Here is a 27,353-nt window from a genome sequence, read left to right on the forward strand (position 1 = left end):
CAAGCCTCCAAACAAAGGCGCTGGTGGTAACGCCGATTAGTAGTGATAATTTTAGAATTATCACACCTTATTGGGCCGGGTGATCACCGAGCCTCAATGCTTAAACCTAAAGTCTGGCGGTTAGCCATGGCTAAGCACATGCAAGTTAGCGCAATAAAATAAGTCTCTCATAAACAATGATGGTTTAACCAATAAACTCCCAGAAAAGACTGACATGTAACTTCTCCCTATAATATCTATATGTTTTTCAGCAAAGGGTTCATGGGAATATTCAAAATTATCAGGTTGAAGTTGTCATCTTGATATTACACCAAAGTTTCGTAGCTAATTTACGAGGAATTGTGTAGCAGCTAGAGGGGAGAATTAATAATCAGATTTGGAAATTAAAGGGCTAAGTGTGAATCACAATTCGAGCGGAATTTCGCGCAAAAATAAGCGATTTCCATGACCAGTGCTAGGTAGCATGATAAATTATTTAACGAGCAGAGTTTATTCAAACCTCTAGCGTAACTGATCTCAAAACGACGAAAGGCCTAAATCACTGCTAACAAGCGAGTCATGCAGTGCGTTTCTTGCGTTTCATCATTTAACGAGGCATAAAACATCGTTGTTCCATGAGATGCAAACAATTGGCCGAGTATTCTCAAGTTTAGCAAGCGTTTTTTTGAGTCTTCCAACTTCTTTTAAACTTCCGAATTCTACTACATTGAAACAGTTATTATTGACCATAGTTCGTCATTAAAACCCCTGTCGTTCCTGTTTGCTCGTTGCAACCCCGAAAAAAAATTCAAAAGTGTTTCATAATACACAAAAAACCTCAAACCTCGATGGTCTTGAACTCGTGTATTTTTCTTTTTAGTCTTTCTTTCTTCGGTTTCTTGGGCTCCTGAATATGCATTTTCAGTAATTTTTGGTAAGTTTCGCTGGAGGTTAAGTTAGTTCAAAATGGAACAAAGAATCAATTGAATCATTACAATGTTACACTTACCTTTCCCTCTCCGCCTTTTGCTTTTTCTTGTGCTTCCCCATAGATTATGATTGAAGTATCGAGATTTAGGGAAAGAGCAAATCGAATAAACAAATGATATATCAATTGAAAAAGACACGGCAAATTTTTTGTTATACTGCGGCTTGTGTCCCTCCACGTGCTCTGAGTGACTGGTGCAGTTTTGACAGTTCCTGGCTTTCGTCTGGCTTCTAATTACAACTATGCTTCCACGGCCATCTGCAGGAGAATATTACTTTTTGATGCTCTTATTATGATTTAAGGAAAATGGATATTTATTTTTGATTTTGGTCAATCGCGAATCAGAAGTGCTAGAAAGTTCGAAAGAGTCGAAAATAAAAAGAGTATTAAGTATTAAGTATTGAGGTCGATACCTCGACCCTGGATACCAGATAAAAGTAGCGCAGTTTCCGGTGCCAAAGCTTGCCGTGCGCCCATTTGCTTAAAAAACCGGCGGGGAAAGCAGGCAAAAGCAAAGCATCCAAGTTATCAATAGTCAGATTATTTTCACAGAAATTTACAAATTCCTAGATTTATGGGAAAACTAAAGCGTATCTTTTACAAAATCACCTTCCAACTGTTGTTATGACAACCAGTAAGTTAATATTCACAGGACGTCATAGTAGCCTTATCATTATTTAGAGGTGTTCCAAAACAATCAATTAGCGGCTATATTCATGTTCCAAGCAAATCCTGTGGGATTTGAACGCTTCAGTGATATAAACACTTTATAAATTTAAGCACCGATTGGCCACGTGAGTGAACTGCACTGTACAGTGATTGCATGGATGCGGGTGAAAGCCGTTAATACGATTTGAAATGGATTTTCAGCAAGTGGATTCTGAATTCCCCTTTTTAGCGGGATCCTGGATTCCAAAAGCTGGATTCTGGATTCCAGAGCCCAGTATTCCGGATTCCACAAGCAAAAATTTCCTGGATTCCGGAATCCGGATTACCTTACATGGGGCGACATATAAGACTTCACCTTGACAACATCAACAGAAATAGTGGAATAGAAATTCCAGAAGCGTGGATGCCCAAGATCAAAAAACACAACAACAGGAGAGCCGTGCGACAGCGGACCGCCACGGGAACAAATCACTGAGTGGACAGTAAGGATCGAAATGCACCAATCAGAGCTGTTGAAAAAGCAACTAATCACAGCAGAGCATTATGCTTTATAAGATAACGCATGACCAGTCGACCTTATCGCCTGAAGAAGACTAGCAGTATCCAGTCGAAACGTCGCGATCTACATCACACGTGACTACATCGTGAGACAAACGAAAAAACTTAGCTTTTATTGTTATTCACCACGATGAATAACCACAACTTTTTTTTACGAAAAATACAAGTTAATTGTGCTCTGTGTCGATTGTTTGTTCTGTTGTTGTTGTTCGTTGATGGAGGAGTAGGGCTTATTACTCGAACAGAGAGTGATCGTCGACCTTACACTGGAAAAATTCCTCGTTAAAACAAATTCTCGTCTATCTTCTTTAGGAAGCAAGAGTTTGTGCCCAAAAAGAGTACCAAGCTGAACAAAGAAGAGATAGAAAAGCTATCGTACGGGATAGATGAAACGAAAACATTTTTTTAACATTTCGTAGTTTTATTATGAAGTTTTCCCAACGACGAAGACTTCGCTCCAACGACGGCAGTGTGAGCGAAGACAAGACTTTTCCATTCTTCATCTGGCTTCTCAGGGATGTTACTCAGTCCATTCCAACCGACTGCAGAAACATTAAGGAGTATTTCCTAACAAGGGTAAGGCAACTGATTTTGAAACGTTGGACTGAAATGACAAAAGAATTAATCAAACGTTTCCCTGAAATATTATCTGCTTCAAACTGAAAACATTGCAAAACTCTTTGTTACAGCGGCAGAAATATTGATTATATCATTGTTTTCTCGGACTGCACTCTTACAATTTGTCATATCACTCTGCCGATTGTTATCCTATAATAATCTTTTTTGTTTTTCATTATTTGGCAATTGCGCATTCTTCCGAATGTCTACCTTGTGTGTGTGTGTGTATGGAGAATTTTATATCCACGGACGACATTCGATGGGTGTGAATGTTTATCAACGATAGAGTAAAAAAGAGCAACAACCTTCTTTTCTTCATTTTGATTGATCACAAGAAATGCCGTTTTTTGAAACAATCGGTGCTACAATCGGTACGGAAGCAAAAACAACTTTACCAAGGGACAGGGACAATCTTCCCTACACCTTTAAGAGCTTTCTTCCAAAAGTATGGGTTTTTCTATTTCTTGTTGTCTCTTTCGAGTCTTTGCTATGCTTCTTTGCCGCTGGTTCTTTTATAAATCAATTCAGTCGTTTCACCACTCCTCACCTCATCCCCTGGAACTTGCTCAGCCATCTCATTTGACTTTGCGTTCAATTCATCCCGAAGAGCCTTCATTTCTTCGTCGTGTTTTTCATTCAACGCTTTTCTTAAATCTTCCTTGTCTTGATTAGCTTGATTCTTCATCTGTTGACGAAAAGCCTCTCTTTCTTTCTGTTGCTGAACGGCTCGGTCAGAAAGATTTTGAACCATTTTCATGATTTCTTCGTTGCGTCCTTAGAATGACAGGAACTGTTCTTGTAAAGCTTTGCTTTCCCTCATGAATGCCTCGCGTTACTCTTTTTTATCCACTGTAGTCATAAAAAAATCACAATTTCCTCGATTGTGATTGGTATAAAAAAAAACTCGTGTTTTCCACTAATTTACTTGTCAAGTTGTTATCGGAAAGTTCAATAAGCTAATCACATTCAAAAGTTGTAATTGAAATCAACCAGTCACAACCTTGGTTTCAATCACCATAAAAACAGTGTACAGACCCCTAAATTGGGGCTTTCTTCAAAATGGAGAATTTTTCCGCATAAACTATGACAATATTTTGGAAGACATTTGTGTGATTTTGTTTGGAAATGGTCATTTTTATGATTGAATTTAATTGGCAATGAGACTTCGTGACGTCCAATTCGGTCTATAATTATACTCGTGTTGCTCGAATAACTTTCGTCCTCTTATTATGAGGTAGAATAGTCTAGTCGTTTATGCATGTTTTGTAGACTAACTGATTTGAGATACTGCAACGGTATGCGGAGGTGAACCTCATCTCTGGTACAATGGGCAGATCTTGGTGAATACCAAAACGGAAATAATTTCACAGAATTGCTCTCGTTTCCAACCTTGTGTGCTCATAAAATGTCAGTGAAGTTGAGAATTCAATTCCGTGACTTGGCACAATTACTTGTCACGCAACATTCAACATGTCCTGAAGGAGTCACGGAATGGTTTTACTCCAGTATTTCACTGAACATTTCTCTTTCTTTTTGTGGCATAAGGGTCATATATCATATGTTGAGCCAAACTATTTCCACTACAAGGAGCGATCAATAACAATGAAACATATTTTTGAAACATCAAGCACTTCCGGCTTGTGGCTTATCACGTGACTAGCAAGCTTGAGTGTCAGTGGAGTGCAGGGGAGTTACTACATCACGGGCGACGAGCGGGGATAGAAAAAACGACCCAAATACGAGTGGTCAGCGGTGAAACAACTTTCATACTTCATATATAGACAGATCATTTGTAGTATCAGGAAACAATCGTGTTGTAAAGCCGCAGTGTAAACAGTTTACTTCGCCAAATAAAATGTTAAGCAATTCAAAAGTGTTGATTGTACATATATCTTTTACTGCTTTAATAAACAATGAAGGCATCGGTGACATCCGAAAGGTACCAAGAAGAATTAAATGTACGTTTTGTAGTTGTAGAAAACAATCGTGTTGTAAAGCCGAAATGTTACCAAGTTACACTTCGCTACTTAAAAAGTTAAGCAATTTTCCTCAAGCTTTAACTGGAACAATACTTTTAATGCTCTATTAACCAACGGAGGCATCGGGAAAGGCATTGGTGACACCGGGAAAGGCATCAAGAAGAATGATATTCACGTTATGTAACTTTTTGTGTGACGAAAAAAACGTATGTTGACTTGTTCAAAGCATTGAATCACAGTTGGCTTCCTTTTCACTTGAATTTTGTATCCACAGCCTAAGATGAGAAATTTAAAATTTCTATCAGCTGAAGTTCTTTTACTGCATATTATATCTATTCAATCGCCCCCAATTCACGTGGAAAAAAGGCAAGTAGGAAAACACTGAGCTTCGAGAAACAGCCATGTTAAGGCTAATGTATTTACCATTCCTTAAATATTTACAATCAAGACCACTCGTTTAGGAGACCTTTTCTCAAAAGATCCACACATGTAAATAATGCTGTTTTCCGTTCGAAATGTTTTTCTTCCTATTCAATTGAACAACTGACTTAGCGTTTAAGCCGAGAAAAAAATCACAAAGTTTGAATTCTGGGATGTTGTCCACTTTTGGCTCCATCAAGTTACGATTCTGCACCATTGACGCTCGTGAAAATCTATCTAAATTGACTACCAAGGACTGTATTTCTTATCTTGCAAATTAAGGTCTGTACATGACATTAAGTTCATCATCTGGTTCGTTGTTATAGTCAGCTTTAAAATTTAAACTCTACTTGTGCTGACAAGAAGCCACCCTAAGGGCAGGTGAAATGTTGCGTAAGCGTCTCCGCGAAAGGCACATCCAGACAACTTGCATGGAAAAACTGGCCGCAGCTATCGCACCCAAGCCAATCCTCTCCATCGTCGTCTTTGCAAATCTTACAGACCGTGGTATTTCTCCTATAATTGAACAAAAGATATGGGACGTCAAAGAGAGTGTTGCGGCGTTTAAGAAACAATGGTATTTGACACCATCAAAACTTACCAATCAAGGTCATCATAACACGAGCCAAATATGACAGACGTTATTCTTTCCCTTTCCATGTCCACATCGTAACTTCCATTGATATCCAACCCCTCACACAAACACCGAGCAAACTTAAAACAAACTAAGAGAAATTTAATACATTCGAAACCAGGAAGCAGTCCTATTAAAGTGAGCTTTAGCAAGTGATTATGCTACTCACAAGACATACAATCACACCACAGTTATAGCTATCGGTCTGTGTGTAATGTAGTGGTTCAACACATAGCCATGACTTGCAATTCCATCCCGTTTTGAGATCAGCAACGGCACTGCAGAGTCAAACAAAATACAGCAATTACACAAGTATGTTTTGTCTGCATGCATCAAAATAAAAAGGAAAACATTGAGTTGAAAATATTTCACCTGATGTCATCGATCAGTTCTATTAGTTTGCTCTTAGGAACTGAGGTGCTCAAAATGGTGTGTACAAGCCCATTCATGGGATCGAAATAATATCTGGTTTTCTGCTTTCGATCCAGAACCTTTAAAACATAAGCAAGAGAGCGCTTAAAGATTTATTTATAATGCAAAGTCCAGTTAAAAGGTTCTTGATTAAAGTGCGTTATTCAAAAAGATTATTATCGTAAGGTCCTAACCAGAAGTGTCCAGTGATTTCCAGACTTGTTCATGGGTATAAATATTTTAGAAATCTGGGTAAAGTTCTCTCCTGACCAAAGCAAGCGAGTGCTGGAATGTCGCTTTATCATTTCAGCCATAGTTGTGTCTGCTACAAAAATATCTCTGTGGATTAAGGTCAGGCGCCACAGAACTGCTTCGATAACCTTTGAAAAAATGAAAAAGGAGAGCATTTCATGGAGGAAAGTTGTATGAAGAGAATCCATCAAAAAGAAAACCTTCCGAGGAATAGCCGATCCACGCGGCAGCCAAGGAAGAGGAAACATGAAGACACCATCAGCGCTATCCAGTTCAAGAAGCAAAAAACTGAAACCTCCATTTTAAAACTGGAGAGACACTTACAACAAAAGACTTGCCCTAAGTCGCTTCAATACAAACAAACAAAAAAACAAACCAAAAAAACTACAGGCAAAATATTGCCTTTTGTGACAGCATACCACCCAGGGGTTAAAAATTTAAAACAAATACTGATGCAAGAATGGAACCTCATCCAAAATCAGCCACTGCTGAAAACAATTTACAAAACGCCTCCGATTATATCATACAAAAGAGGTAAATCGCTCAAAGACATACTCGTCAGAGCGAAGCTTTAATTAAAGGCTTTTGCGTCGCAAACGTAAAACCACACAGGGGAGTCTGTGTAGGCCTGTCTATGACCTTTTCAATCAATGAAATATAAATAGGTAGTTCAGACGCAGCTTCTCGCAAATCGCGTAAGACTGCCTTTGAAGAAATTTACCATAAACTCTGAAAGACGGCGATTCTTCTCAATTAAATTATCCCTGAATTAGGAGAGTCAGGATAGGAAACCGGGATCTGTGCACTTTAAAACACTGAGAGATTATATACCTGTTTGAGAAAATCTGTTGTGGTTTTTCTCTTTTGAATGGCTTTCTGTAAGTACGTAACACGTGGAGTTCAATGCCTGAAATGAAATTAACAGATCATCCATCTCTGCTCTGTTTCCCTCGAAATATCCAAAACAATAATTGCCTTCAACAGAAAAGCCATTGAGATGTTCTTTCAAAAAGTCGATCTCTAAATCTCTTAACATTGTTGGCTTTTGGTCTTCATCCATGGCAAGTTCCTGCCAAATTTGATTGACATTTTTGACAACCGGAAATCATGATACTTTTTTTTCGTCACGCACGTCACGCAGCTAACTACAAACCATATATATAATTATTCTTGGTGCCTTTCCAAATGCCACTGACTCCCTCTCCGAAGCCTCCATTGTTTATTAAAGCAGTAAAAGATATGAGTTCAATCAACACTTTTGAAAAATTGCTTAAACTGTGAAGTAAACTGTTAACATTTCGGCTTTACAACACGATTGTCTCTGGAACAACAAATTATATGTCTCTATATGAAGTATAAAAGCTGTTTCACCGCTGACCGCTCATATTTGGGTCGTTTTTTCTATCCCCGCTCGTCGCCCGTGATGTAGTAACTCCCGGAGTGCAGAGTTCCCTCGAGAAATCAACTGACCGATGTAGTGAAGTTAACATTTTATCGAAAGAATCCTTGTGTTTCCTCCTTTCAGCCCAGCTCTGAACTTTTAAAACAGTTCGTTATGTAAATTTCACCCAGCCAAGTTGAAGTTGAAGTTGTAAACAGTTGTAACTCAGTTTCGTTAAACACGAGCATGTGCAATCGTCGATTAAAGATGGAGGTAAGGTTGTGGTCTGCCAACTTAAGCGAGAATGCATTTTTTAGATGGTTTTTACGAGATGTCCAAGATTTCTTACTCGTGTTCGCTTGAGAAAAAGTCATGTTGCACAGTTTAGAGCTGTATAAATGATTTTTGTAGATTGGTATTTGAAAAAGTTGTTTACGTAAATATAAGATCAGCAGCCTTTAATGCTTCGTCATGAAAGTGAAAGTTGCCTATGTCATCATGTCCATGTTTATTTATAGGAGGCTGTACGTATAAATTCTTTGTTTTTCCAGTATCTCTCTGTTGTTTGGTTGTTCGTTTGTTTTATTTCAATTAAAATCTTTTAAAATCGATGCTTGTATAGAGTACCTTAATTTAAACGTAACGGATATCGTTTAATCGACACCAGTTTGCAAATTAAAGCTAAATTTACCGCATTTAAAAGCATCTCGGCCAGGAGAAATAGTCGTTATGTAAGTTAACCGAAATTTTAAGGCTAAGACACCCGATATGAAATTTTACTTAAACCTGATTGAAACGTTGCACACTGTAAATCATAATTCTGGAATATCATTTGCTGATACGATGTCCTTAGAGCTGTTTTAATACGACAGGTATTTATGATCATGACTTTGCCCAGCTTCCTTTTCCAACGTTTTATGAATTCTTAACTGTGACTCACTTAAGTATTGACTTAAATTGAATTATCTCTATCTTAAAGTTAATTTTGGTGTATTAAATTTGCCATTTTGACAATAGTTCTACATCTTAATTGTTACTTTTTGCTGCCGTAATAACTTTTCAAATATCACTGCTATGACACTGTAGAGTATATACTAAGTTTGAATCCTAGAATGGCGAGATAATTTTACCTGTAGTTCAGTAATTTACTCTCAATGGCTTCACTTCAAACAGCTTTGCTTTGCCCAATTTTTTGTTAAAATTTCTTCTTCGTTATGCATCAAATGCATGAGAGCATAATTTGTGACTTAATCACTCCTATCAGTCTCTTTCCTCTGTATGGTGTTTATTTCATTTTAATTTACTGCTTTTATGATTTTGATTGTACTTGTGGACTTGATAGTTTGTCAGAGTTTAGTAATGAACAGTAAATTGTTTCCAGTGCTTACAAGCTTCTTGTTTCTAATCTGAGCTACTTTGAAATGCTCTCTTTCTTCTGTTTTTATTTCATTGCTATTACTCAGGGTGACTTCTTTACTTAATGGGTGCCAAGTGTTCAGTCACTATTTGAAGCAATGACTTGGTTGCTAAGTCTCAATGATTCAAAAAAAATGTTCTCTTCAATTGAATACAATTAAACATTAATATCCCTTTCACTCCCAAAAGTGATTAACATGTAACTTCTCCCTATAGTGTGGATACATAATCCAGCAAACAGGTAGAGAGATTACTCAAATTTATCAGGCACAAGATATTATCTTGATTGCATACCAAATTCTCATAACCAATTTACAAGGAAATGTGTAGAAGCAAGAGAAGAGAATTAACTATCAGATCTTGGGAGATATTTATGAGATAAATAAATTATGAACTTTATAAACAGCTGATGCAAATCATCTACTTCACCATTCTTATCATGTTCAGCTGAAACATTTTTTCATTGATGCTATAGGGCTTCTGTTCCTCTTAACATTTCTTGTTTTTGACATTTGACTCAAAGATGAAATCCTGTTTTAATTACACATCCAGGTGTTCAGGAGCAAAAAACAAATTTTACATTTAAAACTTAATGTCTGAACAACTTACTTGTAATTGTTTAGAGAAGTATGCATATTCAGTTATAAATGAATACATGAATACATGCTTATTCTTCTTATTCTGATTAATAGATTTTGTGTCGTAGTGTGTCTGTTTAGTAATAGTTCATAGTTCACATAAAAATGTGCAAATAACAAAAAAGTGGCATATGAGGAGCTGTCTAATGTGCCACAGATGTGCTTACCACATTTTGATGTAAGAACCATCAAAATGTGTGTATAATTCAGTTTATTGTATAAAATAATAATAATTAATCCATTAATATGTGTTTTACTTCCTTGCAGCTGAGTTCCAGAATATTCTAAATTGGGGTTAGGTTCGGATCCATTCCAACAGCTGCAGGTGTTCTGATACTTGACTGACTGAACAGCCACAACTTTCAGTGATTTTCTCTGAGAGCAGTTATTTTTCCAACAGCTTTCCAACAACAGATTAATCACTACCGAGTAGATTTGTGTGAACACAATTGGCCACACTGCAGGGTCAGTGGTTTATCTGGTGTATGGTATTATTGATTCAATCCAGCAACAGCAAGTACCTGAGAGTTTAATTCAACTACTGCTACCATCTCACAGGAGAAGCAACTTAAAAAGTGAGTATTCATCTTGTGTGTATAATTGATGTAGATATAAATTTATGTATAGAAAAATAGAGATAAAAATGAAGATAATAATTATGATAAAAACAATGATAATAGAGAGACCTTCAGCTGGCATTAGAGCTTCTAGTGTGCAACAGAGTATATCAACTGATAACCACTGACAACTACTTGATTTGAGCTCCATTACACAGTACATGTACATGTGTAGGGATACGTTTTACACCAGTATCATGGTTAACATTCTCAAAACTCTGTATGATAACATCATTCTATTTTATATGTAAACAAGTATTAGCATGACATAGCATAATAACTTAAGAACAGTCAGGAATAAAGGTTATCTCCTCCATTGCTATATAACAAAGGCTGTGCAGATTGTAACAAATGATTTTTTTTGTAACACTTGTTACATTTTTTCCAGAGGCAGGAAACTGATGTGCATTGTTTTGTGGGATTTCTATTCTATTTCTATTCATAGTCTCAGCATTAGTACCTTTTGTGTGGTGTCAGATTTCTTTTTTTGATTCTTGACCATACTTAAGGGTGCTTCTACAGCTCCTTAACTCTATGTTCTTCAGCTCAATGGTGTATATTTTTCCAGCACTGATGATATCAATTGCCTCATCAAGTGTTAATGCTTTGATTCACTTCCTGACTTCACAACTCTTTATTCCTGTTACCAATTTGCAGAAGATCAGTTCATTTTTTAATACACATTAAGCAACCAGTAGATGGCAATTTTTGTGGCCTGTTTTTGGTGTCAATTTTCCCATCTTCATGGTTGACACTGTTAAATTAGCAGTGCTCAACGATGGAAAATGTTGGGTTCTATGCGATCCCCAACTGGTAAATTTTTAGCTTTTTGGCAGCTGGTTTCCTTTCCCACAACACTGTTCTGAGGATTATTTGTTAAAGCCTGTTTTCAGGCTCTCTCTTTCAAAAATGTCCAATCCCCCACCAGATTACCTTTCAGACTGATTGGAGCAGGTGTAATGACCAGCTGACTAAAGACTAGCATATGCATAGGCTGTGGGGATGGTTCTACACACACTCTACTGTTTACTTTTCACCCATCAAAAATAAATTAGTATCAGTGGCTAATTGAAGACCATCATATACTTGGGCTGTGGAAACAGTTACAGCTGTGCACACTAGCAGTCCTGTCTCGTTTGTCACTCATCAAAAATTAATCAGTATCAGTTACTGGTTAAAGCTTAGACCATCACAGTGATCGACACACATGCTGGAATTTTGCTTCAACTGTTCTGTTTCCTTTGTCACCCTTGACTGTCACAGTCATGTAACACTTTCTAAACAAATTGATCATTTTAACTTGAATCAACCACCCAAACACAAAAAAATTATCACCCAGGGCTTTGATAAGAATCTGTTTCAAAACAGTGTCAAATATATAACTGGCTGCCTTTAAGAAAAGGATGTTAAACTAGAAAAATAACTAATTTATGCAACCTCTGTGTATTGGGCTTGGGACAAGACCTTAGGTTGATATTCTTTATCATATGTTTTGATCTGAGTACAGTATAAGCTTAGTTGTACAAACTGGAGATGTGTCCAGTTTTATTTGATGCTTGCCACTAGATGTGATTATTCATAATTCTGCCTGTAATTTTACATCTATTTGGTACAAGCTCATAAAAAAACACAAATCTTTATTTATATTTTGGCTTTGACACCCACTATGATTGATTTTGTATTTTTCAGTTATTATGACTAATGATTTTAAAATGATTGTCTTAGTAGATTTCTGCAGTGAAGCAGATTATCTTTAATATAATTCTGTTCCAAAATAAATTAACATTAACTTCTACAGTTGCATGAATTAAACATTGATTAAATGGGCAGGACTGGAGGATAGTTATTGTGTCCAGGCTTAAATATGGTGAATTCAATTGGATTAAAATCTAGTTTTATATGTTTCTGTATTGCTTTTATTTTCAGGAGCTGGTTGGCAATGTCAGAAACTGTGAGAACTGATGAGAGCAGTTCAAAGAACATTTATGGTGACCCACCAAAGGTCAATATTAGTCTTCCAGAGATAAGTGAACTAACCCAGGATTATAAACGCTGGAAGGATGTTCAACTCCCAATTGACATTCTGTTGTTAACAGTGAAGGACTGTGAATTCTTAAGTTGCTACTATTACATTAATGATCCATATAGAAGCTACTTTAAAGGGCTTGGTCATGTGTACTTTGGCAGCTTTGGTGAAGATCAAGATGTTAAACTGAAAGTAGCTTTGATGAAATGCTCAGAGGGTCGTAAAGTTCCTGGTGGTGCTTTGACTGTTGTAAAAAATGCTGTCACTCAGCTGAGGCCAAAAGCTGTCTTTTCTGTGGGCCACTGTAGTGGTATGAAACAGGAATCAACAAAGCTTGGGGATGTGGTTCTATCAGAAAAGCTCACAACCTATTCCTACCAGAAGGTTACAAAGGATGGAAAGAAATTCTGTGGGTTCACAACTCCTGTAAGCAGAGACATTGCTGAACTCATTGGATTTGCAGGTCATGGTTGGAATCCACCCTTAGAAAATCCTAAAGAGAGGAAAGTTAAAGTCCTCTGTGGTGAGGTTTTGAGTGGTACTGAGGTCGTGCAAGCTGAATGGCGACGAGAGGAACTAGGGAAGTCATTTTCTGAAGCAATTGCAATTGAAACAGAAGGAGAGGGTAAGATCTCTTTTTCCTTTGAAGTAACTGTTACTGTAAAATCTGCTTAAAGAAATATTTGGGTATATTTGTATCCTGGAAAGAAAGAGTTGATACTCATATGTTGTAAGTAAGCTTTTCTGGATGTTGAGAGATGCACTGGCTTGTGTGTGGACTGGACTTTAGATCAAGAGGTCTGGGTTCAAGCCCTGGGCTAAAGTGATTGTGTTCTAGTCTTGGCTGGGAGGCTTTACTCTCACAGTGTGTCTTTATATCCAGGAGTATAGATGGCTACTGATGAACTGACCATCATTCATATACATGTGGAGTGAATAAGAGTACAGTCTTAGTGGCTGAATGGTATGGAACCTGGAAGAAACTAATGTGCTACAGTTACTAGCTCTGCAAATTGTATGTGTAAGGTGACTTTCCAAAATATATCTCTAGTTCTTTACAAATCTTTGATAACAATTGTAACAATGGGAAAGGTTAAAATTAATAGATGTTGGAAAATACCTTTTGTTTTATTCATAATAGCTTGTTATTGTATGTCTCAGGTATTTTCAGTGCAGCACATGATCTGAAAATGGAGTGGGTTGTTGTTAAGGGTATTTCAGGATATGCAGATGGAACTGAATCAAAAGAAAACTGGCAAACATTTGCAAGTGTAACAGCAGCTTCTCTTGTTGTCAACATTCTAAAGAAATGCAGTATTTTTGAAGATTGGCCACATTACAAAGGTAAACAGATCAACTTTTATCTTTTTTGGCCTGTAGTATAGTCTTGTATGCTGTTTACTTTTGTGTTTTATAAACGTGCTGGAACCGAGTACCAAAACTGAATTGAAAACATGAGTAATGACCTATGATCATGCGGTGACCAATCAGATCAGCTCTTGGATAAAAAATTTTACATGTTCGTCAGCAATTTCACAGGCTCTGCTCATGTATGTTGCACTTGGCTTTAAGATAATGACGTTGATGTCAATTCAACATACAGGAACTCTAATTTTCTTTCCACAAGATTGATGGTGGGATGTTTTCAAGCTTTTGATAGTATTTTCCCTCTGGGAAGAAGACCACCAACCCCCCAATAATACACCTAGAAACTCCTGCCTTCCCCCTTCATCAGCACAACCCCCATTTTATAAACCACACCCAACCCACATTCCTTTAATCGGTCCAACAAAGGGCTAACACTCGAAACATCAGCTTTACGGTGGCAAATTTGCATTATTACGTCAGTTAATGAGACCAAATTACCATTGCTAACTGAATATTTGATTCACGTTACTCAAAGTAAGGGTAATCCTATGATAAACTCCTGTTAGAAATGGATGCTAACCCTTATGAACTTGCGATTTATGTTGGAGCAAATTTGTTGTTTTAGACATGAAACCTTGTTGGTTAAAGTTTCATGAATTGTCTCTGTAGCACATGATCCCTTCGTGGAGTGCGCTGTCATCAAGGGAAATTATTAAGAGAATGATGAGCGTTATATATTTCAAAATTATTGAATGAACATGGACAATCCTTTATATTCATTGGGGCAAATAAGAGGTGGGAAGAAGTTTAGTCTCCATGCAAACTAATGGAAGACCCAAAGAGTAATGTTCCCTTTGATGTAGGGAAGAGAACATTTATCAAGCTGTTTGCTTTTGCTTTCATTTTGGCCTTCTATACAGTATCCCTACTGGAATTTCGACCTGCATTAATATCCTTTAGAATATAGCCAACTTGTGCACCATTTATCTCTGGTAATATATCACTACTCTAGCAATTCAATGAAAATACGATTACATACAAGTATAGTGCCTAAATTCTCAAACACCATGCTTTTTGGCCACTGTATCTCCTGTGTACGTTGTTGACAGTGCCTCGAAACTGGAAAAGTATCGCTTCATTTGTCGGTAACCAAATCAAAGCGAAGGAAGATCATTTGTTGCATTTTTGTTTTTTTCATGTAGTTTTCTGATAGCGCAAAACTCACTCACTACTTAACTGCCAGCTATAAGTGTAAGGTTGCCAGTATTTCCTCCTACTTTTTAGGCTTTGGTATCCATTGATCGTAAGAAACGAACTGGTGAATTTTTTTCATCAGAGATAAATGTTTCGATGAATAGCTAAGTCAATGTCAGTATGCTGGAAAGCAACATGACCCCCATTAGAATGCAAAGATACAGAATATACCATTATAAACTTCCTTTTTTAATGACTCTGCCTTTCTACAATGGCTGCTTATTTTACAGAAGGGATAGTTTTTTCCAAGTATTTTGCTCGAATTTTAAAAAGACAAGAGAATGATAGGTCACTAAACTCAAAAAAAAAAAAATTCAGTCAGTGTAGGTGAGCCTCCTTATCACGTGCAAAATGATATATATATAACATGAAGGGATGTGTAATGCAATCGTACGAAATGGCCCTAAACAAGGGAAAAACCTTAAAACTTTCAAGTGGAAAAGGAAAATCGTCAAGGCTGCGCAAAGCTTATCTATTGACCAAAAACATCTATCCTAATTAGTTTTTTTTAACATTTGTTAAGAATGCGATACAAGTGTGCATGTGCTACAAGTGCCTTTGCAAGTTTTCATTTTTAGTTATCTGAGTGCCTTAACTCCAAAGAAAAGAAAAACTCGTTTTGCAGGTAAAACGAGGACATATCTATGGGCGTGCCCGTTAACCCTCATCCCAGTGACGAAGATTTAGAGTGGCTTTACCCAAGTTGCTTATTATATGGAAAAGAGTGTTTTAGAGCTTTTCGCTCGATTGTAAACTATAGATATATATGGTATGTCGCCAAATCCAATTACGTGGCGATGAAAATTTTTCTTACTGGCCGAAAAAGAAGAACAAGATATCTTCTGTTCACGTATGTGGGCGTGCATTTTTCATCTAAAATGATGGACAGTAGGGATACATAATGCAATGGCACGAACTGGCCTTGAAACAAATTCATCAGGAGACGTTTCATAAGGCTTGCCTGTTGTTCTTGGTATAAAATATCGGTATCTGCTGAAGAGAACATGAAGACCCAACAGTGGAATTAAATATATATCAGAAAACTGAAAAACATACGCATTCTTTGTTTTTCAATCGCATTGCTGTGAAAAAGAACTTTCAAAAAGTCTGAGATTGGAACAAATTCACTTTGGTAGCTTTAATTCCAATTTTGAAGTCATGGATAACGTTCTAAAATTCCAGATTAGAGAGGGTTAATAAGAAATTACTTACTTCTGCATCTTTATTGTATTTAATAAGTCTTAAATCTATTTTCTTTGTCCTAGATTGTAGGTATTACAAATCGCTGATTAAACACGTTTATCAACTACCCCCTCCCCCTGCCCTCCTAATTATTGTTTTCGTGTCCAGACTCTTGTGCGTAGTTAGATGAACCCAAATTTTCTTTGTTTACCTTTCTACGAAATACCCAACTGCTACTGAGCGGGTTAAAACTTTGTTGAGATCTAAATGTTAGCTTTTGTTCCGTTCTAATGAATTTCAATTCTTGAAGTCCATCAATTTTCTGTTGTCTCTTTTAGAGACGAGATTTTGATCTTCAATCAGCACTTATTTCGACTCCTGCTTGTTACCCATTTCACAAATTTAGTAAGATGTGTTTTAATGCTCATTACAGTTTGACTTTCCTTTCCCTTTTTCAGACATTTCAGCCGGAGAGGAGAGTTGTAAAAGTGATGATCCTTCAGAAAATAAACGTAGAAGGCTTGCAGGTATTATAATTGTCAAATGAAGAAATTTCATAGTAAGGTTTCGTTTTAATAACTTATACTACACTTAAAGTGGTGGAGTGTCCTAGCGCGGAATCTGGATGTGTTAGGTTCTATTCCTGGTGAGGACTCAAAATTGTTCCTTTGTCTCACGCTCGTGACAGGACAGTCAAACTTCTTTTCTTTCCTTTTCTTCTGCCAATTTGTCATTCTTCTTCAAGAAACAGTACTCCGCAAAATTTTAGGAAACTAACATTCATGAAGTTTTTGTTGTTACTTTGGCTGCTTCGTTTCCCAACATTATTGATCCATGATGAAATCAATGCTGGAAATTTAATCTTCCCTGCAATTTAAGAAGAGCCACCGAGAAAGGTAAAACTTAATGAAAAGAGTGTGGGTTTGTTTTTTGCAGGGGGGAGGAGAGAGAGCGCGGCGACAGGGGTTAATTACCTTAATCCTTTCATGCCAAGGAAACTTAACTTGAGTTTGTGTGGTTTTACAAATTTGGCATCGTGTGCATATTAATTCTTTCAATAAAAGTTAATACCTGTTTTTTTTTCTTAAATATTTCTTGGAACCGTTGAATGTTTGATAGCATTTTCCCTCTGGCAAGAAGAAGACCACCGACCCCCCAATAATACATCTAGAAACTCCTGCCTTAACCCCCCTTCCCTCCCCTCCAGCCCAACCCCGATTTTATAAACCACACCCAACCCACATTTCCTAATCGGTCCAGCAAAGGTCTAACGCTCGAAACATCAGCTTAAGGATCTCTCTACAGAGGCCAATTTACGTTATCAACGTAAAAACCAAATTATCACTGCTAACTGAACATTTGATTCACGTTTCTTAATACTAGTAAGAGTAATCCTATAATAAACTCCTGTTAGAAATGGATGCTAACCCTTATGAACTTGCAAGTTATGTTGGAACAAATTTGTTGTTTTATACATGAAACCTTGTTTGTTAAAGTGCCATGAGTTGTCTCTGTAGCACCTGATCCCTTCGCTGAGTGCACTATCATCAAAGGAAACTGCTGAGAAAATGATGAACGTTGTATATCTCAAAATTATTGAATGAACCTGGTCAATACTTTATGTTTCGTTGGGGCAAATTCGAGTTGGGAAGAGGTTTAGTCTCCATGCACACTAATGGAAGACCCAAAGAGTAATGTTCCCTTTGATGTAGGGAAGAGAACATTTATCAAGCTGTTTGCTTTCATTTCGGCCTTCTGTGCAGTATCCCTACTGGAATTTCGACCTGCATTAATATCCTTTAGAGTATAGTCAACTTGCGCACCATTTATCTCTGGTAATATATCACTAATCTTGCAATTCAATGAAAATGCGATTACATACAAGTAAGTGCCTAAATTCTCGGACACCATGCTTTTTGGCCACTGTATCTCCTACATACGTTGTTGACAGTGCCTCGAAACTGGAAAAGTGTTGCTTCATTGTCGGTAACCAAATCAAAGCGAAGGAAGATCATTTGTTGCGTTTTTGTTTTTTTCATGTAGTTTTCTGATAGCGCAAAATTCACCCACTACTTAACTGCCAGCTTTAAGTGTAAGGTTGCCAGTATTTCCTCCTGCTTTTTAGACTTTGGTATCCATTGATCGTAAGAAACGAACTGGTGAATTTTTTTCATCAGAGATAAATGTTTCGATGAATAGCTAAGTCAATATCAGTATGCTGGAAAGCAACATGACACCCACTAGAATGCAAAAATACAGAAAATACCATTGTAAACTTCCTTTTTTAATGACTCTGTCTTTCTACACTGGCTGTTTATTTTATAGAAGGGATAGTTTTTTCCAAGTATTTTGCTCGAATTTTAAAAAGACAAGAAAATGATAGGTCACTAAACTCAAAAAAAAAAAATTCAGTCTGTGTATGAGAGCCTCCTTATCACGTGCAAAATGATATATATATATATATATATATATATATAACATGTAGGGATGTGTAATGCAATCGTACGAAATGGCCCTAAACAAGGGAAAAACCTTAAAACTTTCAAGTGGAAAAGGAAAATCGTCAAGGCTGCGCAAAGCTTATCTATTGACCAAAAACATCTGACCCAATTAGTTTTTTTAACATTTGTTAAGAATGCGATACAAGTGTGCATGTGCTACAAGTGCCTTTGCAAGTTTTCATTTTTAGTTATCCGAGTGCCTTAACTCCAAGGAAAAGAAAAACTCGTTTGGCAGGTAAAACGAGGACATATCTATGGGCGTGCCCGTTAATCCTCATCCCAGTGACGAAGATTTAGAGTGGCTTTACCCAAGTTGCTTATTATATGGGAAAGAGTGCTTTAGAGCTTTTCGCTCGATTCCAAACTATAGATATATATGGTATGTCGCCAAATCCAATTACGTGGCGATGAAAATTTTTCTTACTGGCCGAAAAAAAGAAGAACAAGATATCTTCTGTTCACGTATGTGGGCGTGCATTTTTCATCTAAAATGATGGACAGTAGGGATACATAATGCAATGGCACGAACTGGCCTTGAAACAAATTCATCAGGAGACGTTTCATAAGGCTTGCCTGTTGTCCTTGGTATAAAATATCGGTATATGTTGAAGAGAACATGAAGACCAACAGTGGAATTAAATATATATCAGAAAACTGAAAAACATACGCATTCTTTGTTTATCAATCGCATTGCTGTGAAAAAGAACTTTCAAAAAGTCTGAGATTGGAACAAATTCACTTTGATAGCTTTAATTCCAATTTTGAAGTCATGGATAACGTTCTAAAATTCCAGATTAGAGAGGGTTAATAAGAAATTACTCACTTCTGCATCTTCATTGTATTTAATAAGTCTTAAATCTATTTTCTTTGTCCTAGATTGTAGGTATTACAAATCGCTGATTAAACACGTTTATTGACTACCCCCTCCCCCTGCCCTCCTAATTAATGTTTCGTGTCCAGACTCTTATGCACAGTAAGATGAACCCAAATTTTCTTTGTTTACCTTTCTACGAAATACCTCGCTATTGCTGACAGGGTTAAAACTTTGTTGAGATCTAAATCTTAGCTTTTATTCCCTCCCAATGAATTTCAATTCTCCAAATCCATCATTTTCTCTTCTCTCTTTTGTTCCGGGATCAGGCTCACACAAGATTTTCGTCTTCAATCAGCTCTTATTTCGACTCCTTGTTACCTATTTCACAAATTGTGTGAAGTGTGTTCTCATTACAATCTGACTTTATACTTATAGTGGTAGAGTGTTCGAGTGCAGAATCCGAAGTTGTTATGTTCTATTCCTGGGGAGGACTCAAAATTTTTCCTTTTTTTTTTTCACGCTCGTGAGAAGACAGTAACACTTCTGTCCTTTCCCTTTTCTTATACCAATTTGTCATTCTTGCTCAAGAAACAGTACTGCGCAAAAATTTAAGAAATAAAAATTCCTGAACTTTTTTTATGTTATTTTGGCCGCTTCATTTCCCAATATTGTTGATCCATGGTGAAATAAATGCTGGAAATTTATTCTTCCCCGCGATTTAAGATGAGTTACAGGCAAAGGGAAAAATTAAAGAACAGAGTGTGAGTGTTTTTTTTCATTATCTTAATCGTTTCATGCCAAGAAGACTGTACTTGAGTTCGTGCGATGTTAGAAACTTGGCATCGTGTGCATATTTATCCCTTCAGTATCATATTTGTCAGTGTATTTTAATTCTCTTAACAGTATAAATTTCTTTTCTCTTTTGCAGACATTTCAACAGGAGAGGAGGGTTGTAAAAGTGGTGATCCTTCAGAAAATAAACGTAGAAGGCTTGCAGGTACTGTTATTATCAAGCAAAGAAATTTCATATTAAGCTTACGTTTTAATAACTTGTATTATATAATGATAATGAAGTGTCTGAGCGCTGAATCCAAAGGTTCTATTCCTGGGGAGGACTTGATCTTTTTTGTCCAACGCTCGTGGCAAGACGATAAAAGATATTTCCTTATTCTTTTATTATAAACATTTATTATTCTTGTCCTGGTTTACTTCAGCAGCTTCAATGCCGAAAATTAATGATCGATCATAAAATGAAAATAAGATATTGTTTTGGAGCTTCTCCCCTCGCACATAACTCGGACTTTGCGCTCGCCCCACCCTTTCCTCCGTTTGCCTGAAAAGCGCCAAAATATTTTGAAAACTTGGTGTCGTATGCTTACTCATCCCAGTAATAAAAGTTCATGTTTGTTTTGTCTATTTTTCAGAACCGTTGAATGTTGAGAAGTGCCAAGAGAAGCTAAAATCTTATTATGACACCTTCAGTAAGGTGAAAATCAGTCCATGGAACGAAAGCTCTTCCATTGAGATTGATAAGATCTACACACCTTTGAATTGGGTGAGAGATCACAGGAAGCCCAGCGGAGTGACAAAAGAGGAACTTGAAGACTATACCGACATGTTCAAGGGAAAACCAACACGAATGCTTGTTTATGGTCGGCCTGGAATTGGCAAGAGTACGTTTTGTAAGAAGGCTGCATATGACTGGTCGAAAGCCTTAAAAGAAATCCTAAAGAACTTTAGCATTTTGCTTCTGATTAATTTGAGAGATGTGCGTGATTTAGAAGACATCCGTGATGTTTTACGTGCGTCTAAATTGCTGGCCAGTGATGGTCCGATCTCAGTTGATAGTCTCTATGATTACATAATTGACAATCAAGATAAAGTGCTTCTTATTTTGGATGGCTACGATGAGTACAGCTGTGCAAAAGAACACTCACCTATCCTTGCAATTTGGAAGGGTGAGCAACTGAGAGATTGTCACGTCATTGTCACCACGCGTCAACTTAAATGTGACGAGTTAATAGGCCCCAGCCACGTTCAGTTAGAAGTTCAAGGATTCAAAAGCTGGGAACGAATAAAAACCTTTGCGAGAAAATTTTTGGTACGTGAACAAGATCTTGACGAGTTTATGTCCTTCCTGGACGAAAAAGATATCGGTGACATGGCAGAAATACCTCTCCTCCTACTGATGCTGTGTAATTTGTGGGAAGGGAAATATCACGTAGAACTACTAAAATCACGGGCCGACATATTCACACAATTCATTCAAACTATACTGAATCACAAAGGTGGAAGTCACCAGCCTATGCCATTTCAGGAAGTGACCTCGACAGAAGCTAAAGAAGACCTTAGTAATCTTGGAAAGGTTGCCTTTGAAGCACTTCTGCAAGACCGTCTTTACGTACGCTGCAGCGAACTCCCCAGCAATATTTCAAGAAGTTTTCAAAAATTAAGTGAAGTTGGGCTTTTCCAGATTGTCAATCTTACGAGTCTCAATCCTGAGAAAGGGGCCTATTTCATTCATAAATTCGTACAGGAGTTCCTTGCAGCCTGGCACATAAATGAGGAAGTGTTGTCGATTAAAGGAGAAAGTACGCTTAGCCTTTCCAAAGTTGAATCATTTGAAAAGATCGTGGAGATGAATGAAGTTCTGAAATTTGCGTGTGAGCTGTCAACAGAAGCCGCGTGTGCAGTTTTTCATCATGTAGGGTGTGTTGGAAGAAACGAATTTTTGTCGAAGTGTGATTTTATGAAGCTGCTTCTGGAGACTGTACCACCCGCGTTGTCTCAAAATCAAAAACTTTATCTTGGGCTTATCTCGCATAGCTACTTTTGTTGTTCAGCCGAGAAGAGGCGAGATCTCTACTCAGTGTTTCCCTCTTACACCGGTGGTGTTTTGTCTCTTGATTCTAACCAGCTGAACATTACTGCAAATGAACATTTGCTGAAATCTGGCATGATACCCGACTTTATCTTTTTTCCTCCCAACGAAAAGTCTTCAGTGAAAAGCTATCGAGACTTGATCATTGTAGCGGAGGACACAGATGTTGTCTTTTTTAGTTGTTCGGGCGAAAAGAAAGCCGCAGATTTGCTGAAGAATTTCCCGTGTCGTTATTTGAGCGAGTTCTTTTTGAAGAGAGAGGGAAAAATCATCGTTTATGTTAATCAAATATGGAAAGAAGGTCGTGGCAATTTTCCGACCGAAATGCTGCGAGAGCTCATTTTGCCAATAGCAGAGTCTACTCAGGTGAAGCGTTTTGGTAATACGTTGAATGAACAAGACAACGAAACAGCTTCGTGTTTGACCAAGAACACTGATAGCATCACTGTTCCGACTCCTCAGAGCCTTTCCTGTGTGACGGAGATTGATATTAACAACATAGAAAGCCTAGAGATGAAGATGCTGGCTGATTGCTTTCCACTTTCCACTGCTCTGCGATCCATAGTTATTAGTGGGAATTCCAATCAAATCTTTGATGCTCAGTTGACAAAGTCCCTGGTGTCTCGTATCATCTTCACCGAGAGACTTCACACGTTAGTACTTGTTGAAATCAATTTAACAGCCAAACCTGCTGCAGCCATCGCCAGATCTCTGCACCAAGTTCCTAGCCTGATCGCTCTCAACTTGTCAGGAAACCCTCTAAGTAAAGGAGTGAGTGTTCTCACTCAACATCTCAGCCGTGTTCCTCACGAGTATCTGGTGCTTTATAATGTTAAAATGACAAAGCAACAAGTGAATGATTTGAGTGCAGCTGTACGTCAGAGTAACATCCCCTTTTTGACGACATGCTACCACGTAAGTTTTGTGATCTTAATTTGCATATGTAGTCATTATTCATGTCTATTCTGTTCAATTTACTGTGGTGTTTTGTTAAGAATTTTTACGCCCTTGGTTCGCGGAGCAAGTGCGATATTTCCTTTGCTTTTATAGAACAAGATTGAAGTTTATCTCATGAAAAGTCACCACCAGTCAGTTCAAATCAGTTCTATACATTTAATTTGTAATTAGGTTGAATTCTTTCATGCGACGTGTGGAAGTACCACGGTGTGCAGTTGTATTCTTATTTCGCTGTTTACATCGCTGTAGCTTTGTTGTTTGCATTTACTTCTTGCTGTGATTCTGGAAGAACTGGCGGAAGTCTGGACCACCTTGTATTAGTTTCTCGACGTATAAAATCACTTTGTCAGGTAGCCCGCAAAAAAATAAGAACACAGAACTGAAAAGACTGTTCAAGATGAAAACAAGACATTTTTCCGTTTGCTTCTTTTGCGGTATATGTCAGTCGGTAAAGGACTATCCTGTATTCTGGAAAGTTGAGCAAGAATCAAGATACCAAACCGTGTGCAGAAATTTTCTTCCAACTGGACTTTTAATCACGGTGGAACTTTCAGTATTAGTAATAACTACTTTACATTAACTAGCGTTTTTTAGATTTTAAAAGGATGCCAAAATGAGAGAGTAAATCCAAAGCGAAGCAAATATTGTGGCTTTTTAATGATTTTAGCGATTTCAATTAAAAGGATTTACATTCCGAATTACTGAAAAGGTTTACATGCAGTAGAAAATTTTACAGTCGCTCTTTTGTCGCTACCATTTAATCTGTTAAACTTGGACCACTAAGTAAATATTCATAACCTTTAAAGAGGGGACATCAGCAGTTCCTCGTTCTCACATGAACTACTGAGCCCTTTCTTTAAAAGGTTACCTTAAATTGTATTCTCTGCATGGGCTTGTCAGGTCAAGTACCTATAAGACTCTAGGAGAGGTGGTCACTTTGATGTTATGTATATTTTCTAAACACTTTAACTTATTTCTCCAATAGCATAATCAGTATAGGCCCCACCATGGATGTAATTGGAATAATATTATATCTAAATTTTGGTGAGCCTTGTGATGTTTGCTTACAGGGAACATTCCTCAATATAAAAGTTTTTTTAAATTGACTCAGTCATAATAAGTCAGGCATAATTTCTCTTCATATAAAAAGTAACCAGGGTAAACAAGTTGGAGTACAGGTGTATGTTGTTTGACAAGATAATGTTGATTGTTGGTTTGTGATTTATGACAGGATCACAAAGGGAATGTCAAACCTGAAGAAGAATGGCCAACAGATGAATACTGGGGAGATCATTGGAGCGAATCAGAAGAAGAGTCTGATCCTGGGTCAGTTACTGACTCAGGTGATGAGGAGGAGCCTGGGTCAGTTACTGCCTCAGGTGACGAGGAGGATCCTGGGTCAGTTACTGTCTCAAGTGATGAGGAGGATCCTGGGTCAGTTACCAACTCAGGTGACAAGGAGGAGCCTGGGTCCTGCCTGGAAACGTAACTGACTAGGACTGACTCAGTAGACTGCCTGCAACGAAGGAAACTTACCATTGGTCAGAACTGTCGGGCCAGACCAGTCCATCCATTGATAGAATTCCCTCAGATCTGCTCAGTTAGAGAAGTCATTACCTAAGTTGTAGTCATTGTGTTGAACAAAATATGAAAACAAGTCTGGGAAACCTGATTAAACAAAGCACATTTCAAGATGATTGGTCAGTTTGGTAGGTTTCTGATCAATGGTAGGAGACTTCAGTGTTGTGATCAGATGAACAAACAATCAACCGTTGGATGAAAGATAAGGAAATATATTTTTAGAGTCACTTAGCTTAGGTAAATTGGTACCCTCACCAATATAGTAACTTCCTTCCACAACATCACTAAGAACATGTGGGATGTTCCTCTGGAGTCAGAGTGTCTCATCCTTGAAATTGATTGTTGGATTTGGATATATTTTAGGTTATTTTTCGATGTCCAATATTGTTGGTTGTAGTTTTGATTTACAGCTTTGAGCTTCAAAATTTGGTTTTCATGTTATTGAGTTAGAGACTGAGGTATTTCTGTCATTTTTTAGTTTAGTAGGCTAATGGTTATGTGCTGCCTTAGCAACTGATTAATTCATTAGGCTGACTGTTATTTCTTTTGATGTAAATGTAAGAAGTCCTCAATGCAGCCATTCATAAAATCATAGATATTTCAATGTGGCTAAGAGCAAAACATCAACTATACATTGAAGTAAAAGCAAACTAAACTAAAAGCAAAAAAGCAATGTGAATATCAATTTCGTGATTTAGGATCAATATTTTTCTTATTTTCATGGCATTCAAGATGCTGTGAATGAATTTAGCTGTTTGTCAATTCGGGACAGGCTTCTGCCTGCCTAAATTTCTAAACATACCATTTGAGATTAATGTAAGTATTGCATTGTGGTTGACATTCAGTCATCAGAGCTTTCGAAAGTCAGTTGAGTTTGATGGAAGAAGGGAGACTGTGTTTGAGAAGTATTTTCCTTACTCTGACTTGTAGTATTGTATTGGTTGTGCTTTCAAAATTGTCAAGTGAGTTACAGTTAAGACATGGTTATATTATATCTTTCTTATTTGAGAAACTGGAATTGTTCCTTAGGTGACATGTTCCATTGTGGCTGTACATTGCACATTGTAAGACACTGACTCTATCTCCTGATTTTTATATATTAAGCCTTTAAGGTTGATTTCTCAGTGATAAGTTCTGTTTTTAAGTGCTCCGTTTTGCAATTGTAGAAATGCACTAAACTAATTTTTATCAAATTAGAAAAAAGGAACACTTTTGAACCCTGTGATGTCAGTGAAGGTCATCACGACGAACCAATCGGACCATTATGTTTTATCACAGGTCTCCCAAGCTCACGTGTCGAGAAAAAGCAAACGATTAATTCATGAATGCGTCACGCGTTGTGTGACTCGGTGTTAAGTTACGGAAAGAACCGCTCTAAAGAGAAGTACGGGGAAAGAAACATGGTCGATTTGCTGCGATAAATATTTTGAAGTATGAAAATTTCACAAGTGAAATTAGTAGAACTTACTCACATCTTGTGTGTCCGTCGTGGTTTCCGGTGTTTTCTACCGTTATAAGCTTGTTTTGCCTTCACTGGGTTACCGGTTACCTCGCCACCAGGGAGACTCGCCACCAGCGAACTCGCCACCAAGGAACGATCTCGCCACCAACGTACTCGCCACCAAGCGAAGTCTTCTCGCCACCAACCACCAATAAAGAGATAAACTAGAATAAAGTAGTCGAGGAGAGAAGGATGTTCGAACGAGCACAATTCAAATCGGCCGATACGTTGATGCGCTTGTCTGTATTTAAATTATGACCTTCAGCGACGTGTTAGATGTATTCCGTTCCTTACTCATTGACATCGAAACGTATCGTGTTTGTCTTTTGCACGTAAGCGAGGAGAAATTGCAAAACTCGATGCGAGGAATAAAAACTTACTTGAGAGAAAATGCAACTTCATGGGAAGAAATAAGTGATGAAATGAAACTCGATAGCAGTTGTATTAAAACTAGATGCGAGAAATTGTCAAGTCGGTGCGAGAAATTGTAAGCGTCGATGGACTAAAGTTTTCCTAAGGCAACTACAGTTGTTTCCCAAGGAGAGTTAACAGTTCGAACCAATTGATTCCTGAGTTTGTTTGCTTATTTGTATGAAAATTTCGACGTCTGTGATGTTATAAGCTCGAACGAATCGACTCACGAGTTTGTTTACTTATCTGTATGCAAATTTCGACGTCTGTGATGTTGTCAAGGGAACTTATTCAATATTCGGTCGAATTATATTACC

General features: G+C 37.5%; 2 protein-coding genes across 3 annotated transcripts; one reads left to right on the plus strand and one right to left on the minus strand.

Moving 5' to 3' along the window:
* Window positions 1-4,809: 4,809 nt before the first annotated feature.
* Window positions 4,810-7,935, minus strand: LOC131772749 (uncharacterized). 2 transcript variants are annotated; one of them, XM_066163399.1, is made up of 6 exons: window positions 7,340-7,935; window positions 6,451-6,636; window positions 6,218-6,336; window positions 6,015-6,123; window positions 5,813-5,925; window positions 4,810-5,727 (listed from the first exon to the last, which is right to left on the minus strand). In XM_066163399.1, the coding sequence occupies exons 2-6, from the start codon at window positions 6,568-6,570 to the stop codon at window positions 5,583-5,585; spliced, it is 606 nt and encodes a 201-aa protein (XP_066019496.1). In that variant the 5' UTR covers window positions 6,571-6,636; window positions 7,340-7,935; the 3' UTR covers window positions 4,810-5,582. The 2 variants fall into 2 exon arrangements, with proteins under 2 accessions (XP_066019496.1, XP_066019495.1); XM_066163398.1 differs by having other exon boundaries at window positions 6,451-7,935.
* Window positions 7,936-7,941: 6 nt separating this feature from the next.
* Window positions 7,942-26,317, plus strand: LOC131782277 (uncharacterized). Its single transcript, XM_066163390.1, has 8 exons — window positions 7,942-8,162; window positions 10,211-10,518; window positions 12,487-13,211; window positions 13,748-13,930; window positions 16,849-16,917; window positions 20,634-20,702; window positions 21,130-23,501; window positions 24,775-26,317. The coding sequence occupies exons 3-8, from the start codon at window positions 12,500-12,502 to the stop codon at window positions 25,030-25,032; spliced, it is 3,663 nt and encodes a 1,220-aa protein (XP_066019487.1). The 5' UTR covers window positions 7,942-8,162; window positions 10,211-10,518; window positions 12,487-12,499; the 3' UTR covers window positions 25,033-26,317.
* The last annotated feature ends 1,036 nt before the right edge of the window (window positions 26,318-27,353 follow it).

The sequence above is a fragment of the Pocillopora verrucosa genome, chromosome 3 (genome assembly GCF_036669915.1).
Source record: "Pocillopora verrucosa isolate sample1 chromosome 3, ASM3666991v2, whole genome shotgun sequence".
In the NCBI taxonomy this organism is placed as follows: domain Eukaryota; kingdom Metazoa; phylum Cnidaria; class Anthozoa; order Scleractinia; family Pocilloporidae; genus Pocillopora; species Pocillopora verrucosa.

What these genes read in the sequence shown, in the direction of transcription:
- LOC131772749 (XM_066163398.1), bottom strand. Translation starts at nt 6,756, where the DNA reads ATGTTTCCTCTTCCTTGGCTGCCGCGTGGATCGGCTATTCCTCGGAAG. An exon ending in GAAATCACTGGACACTTCTG is followed by an intron (nt 6,337 to 6,450) that starts GTTAGGACCTTA and finishes TATGTTTTAAAG; the next exon opens with GTTCTGGATCGAAAGCAGAA. An exon ending in GTGGTGTGATTGTATGTCTT is followed by an intron (nt 5,926 to 6,014) that starts GTGAGTAGCATA and finishes GTTTGTTTTAAG; the next exon opens with TTTGCTCGGTGTTTGTGTGA.
- LOC131782277 (XM_066163390.1), top strand. Translation starts at nt 12,500, where the DNA reads ATGTCAGAAACTGTGAGAACTGATGAGAGCAGTTCAAAGAACATTTAT. An exon ending in AATTGAAACAGAAGGAGAGG is followed by an intron (nt 13,212 to 13,747) that starts GTAAGATCTCTT and finishes TGTATGTCTCAG; the next exon opens with GTATTTTCAGTGCAGCACAT. An exon ending in AGATTGGCCACATTACAAAG is followed by an intron (nt 13,931 to 16,848) that starts GTAAACAGATCA and finishes TCCCTTTTTCAG; the next exon opens with ACATTTCAGCCGGAGAGGAG.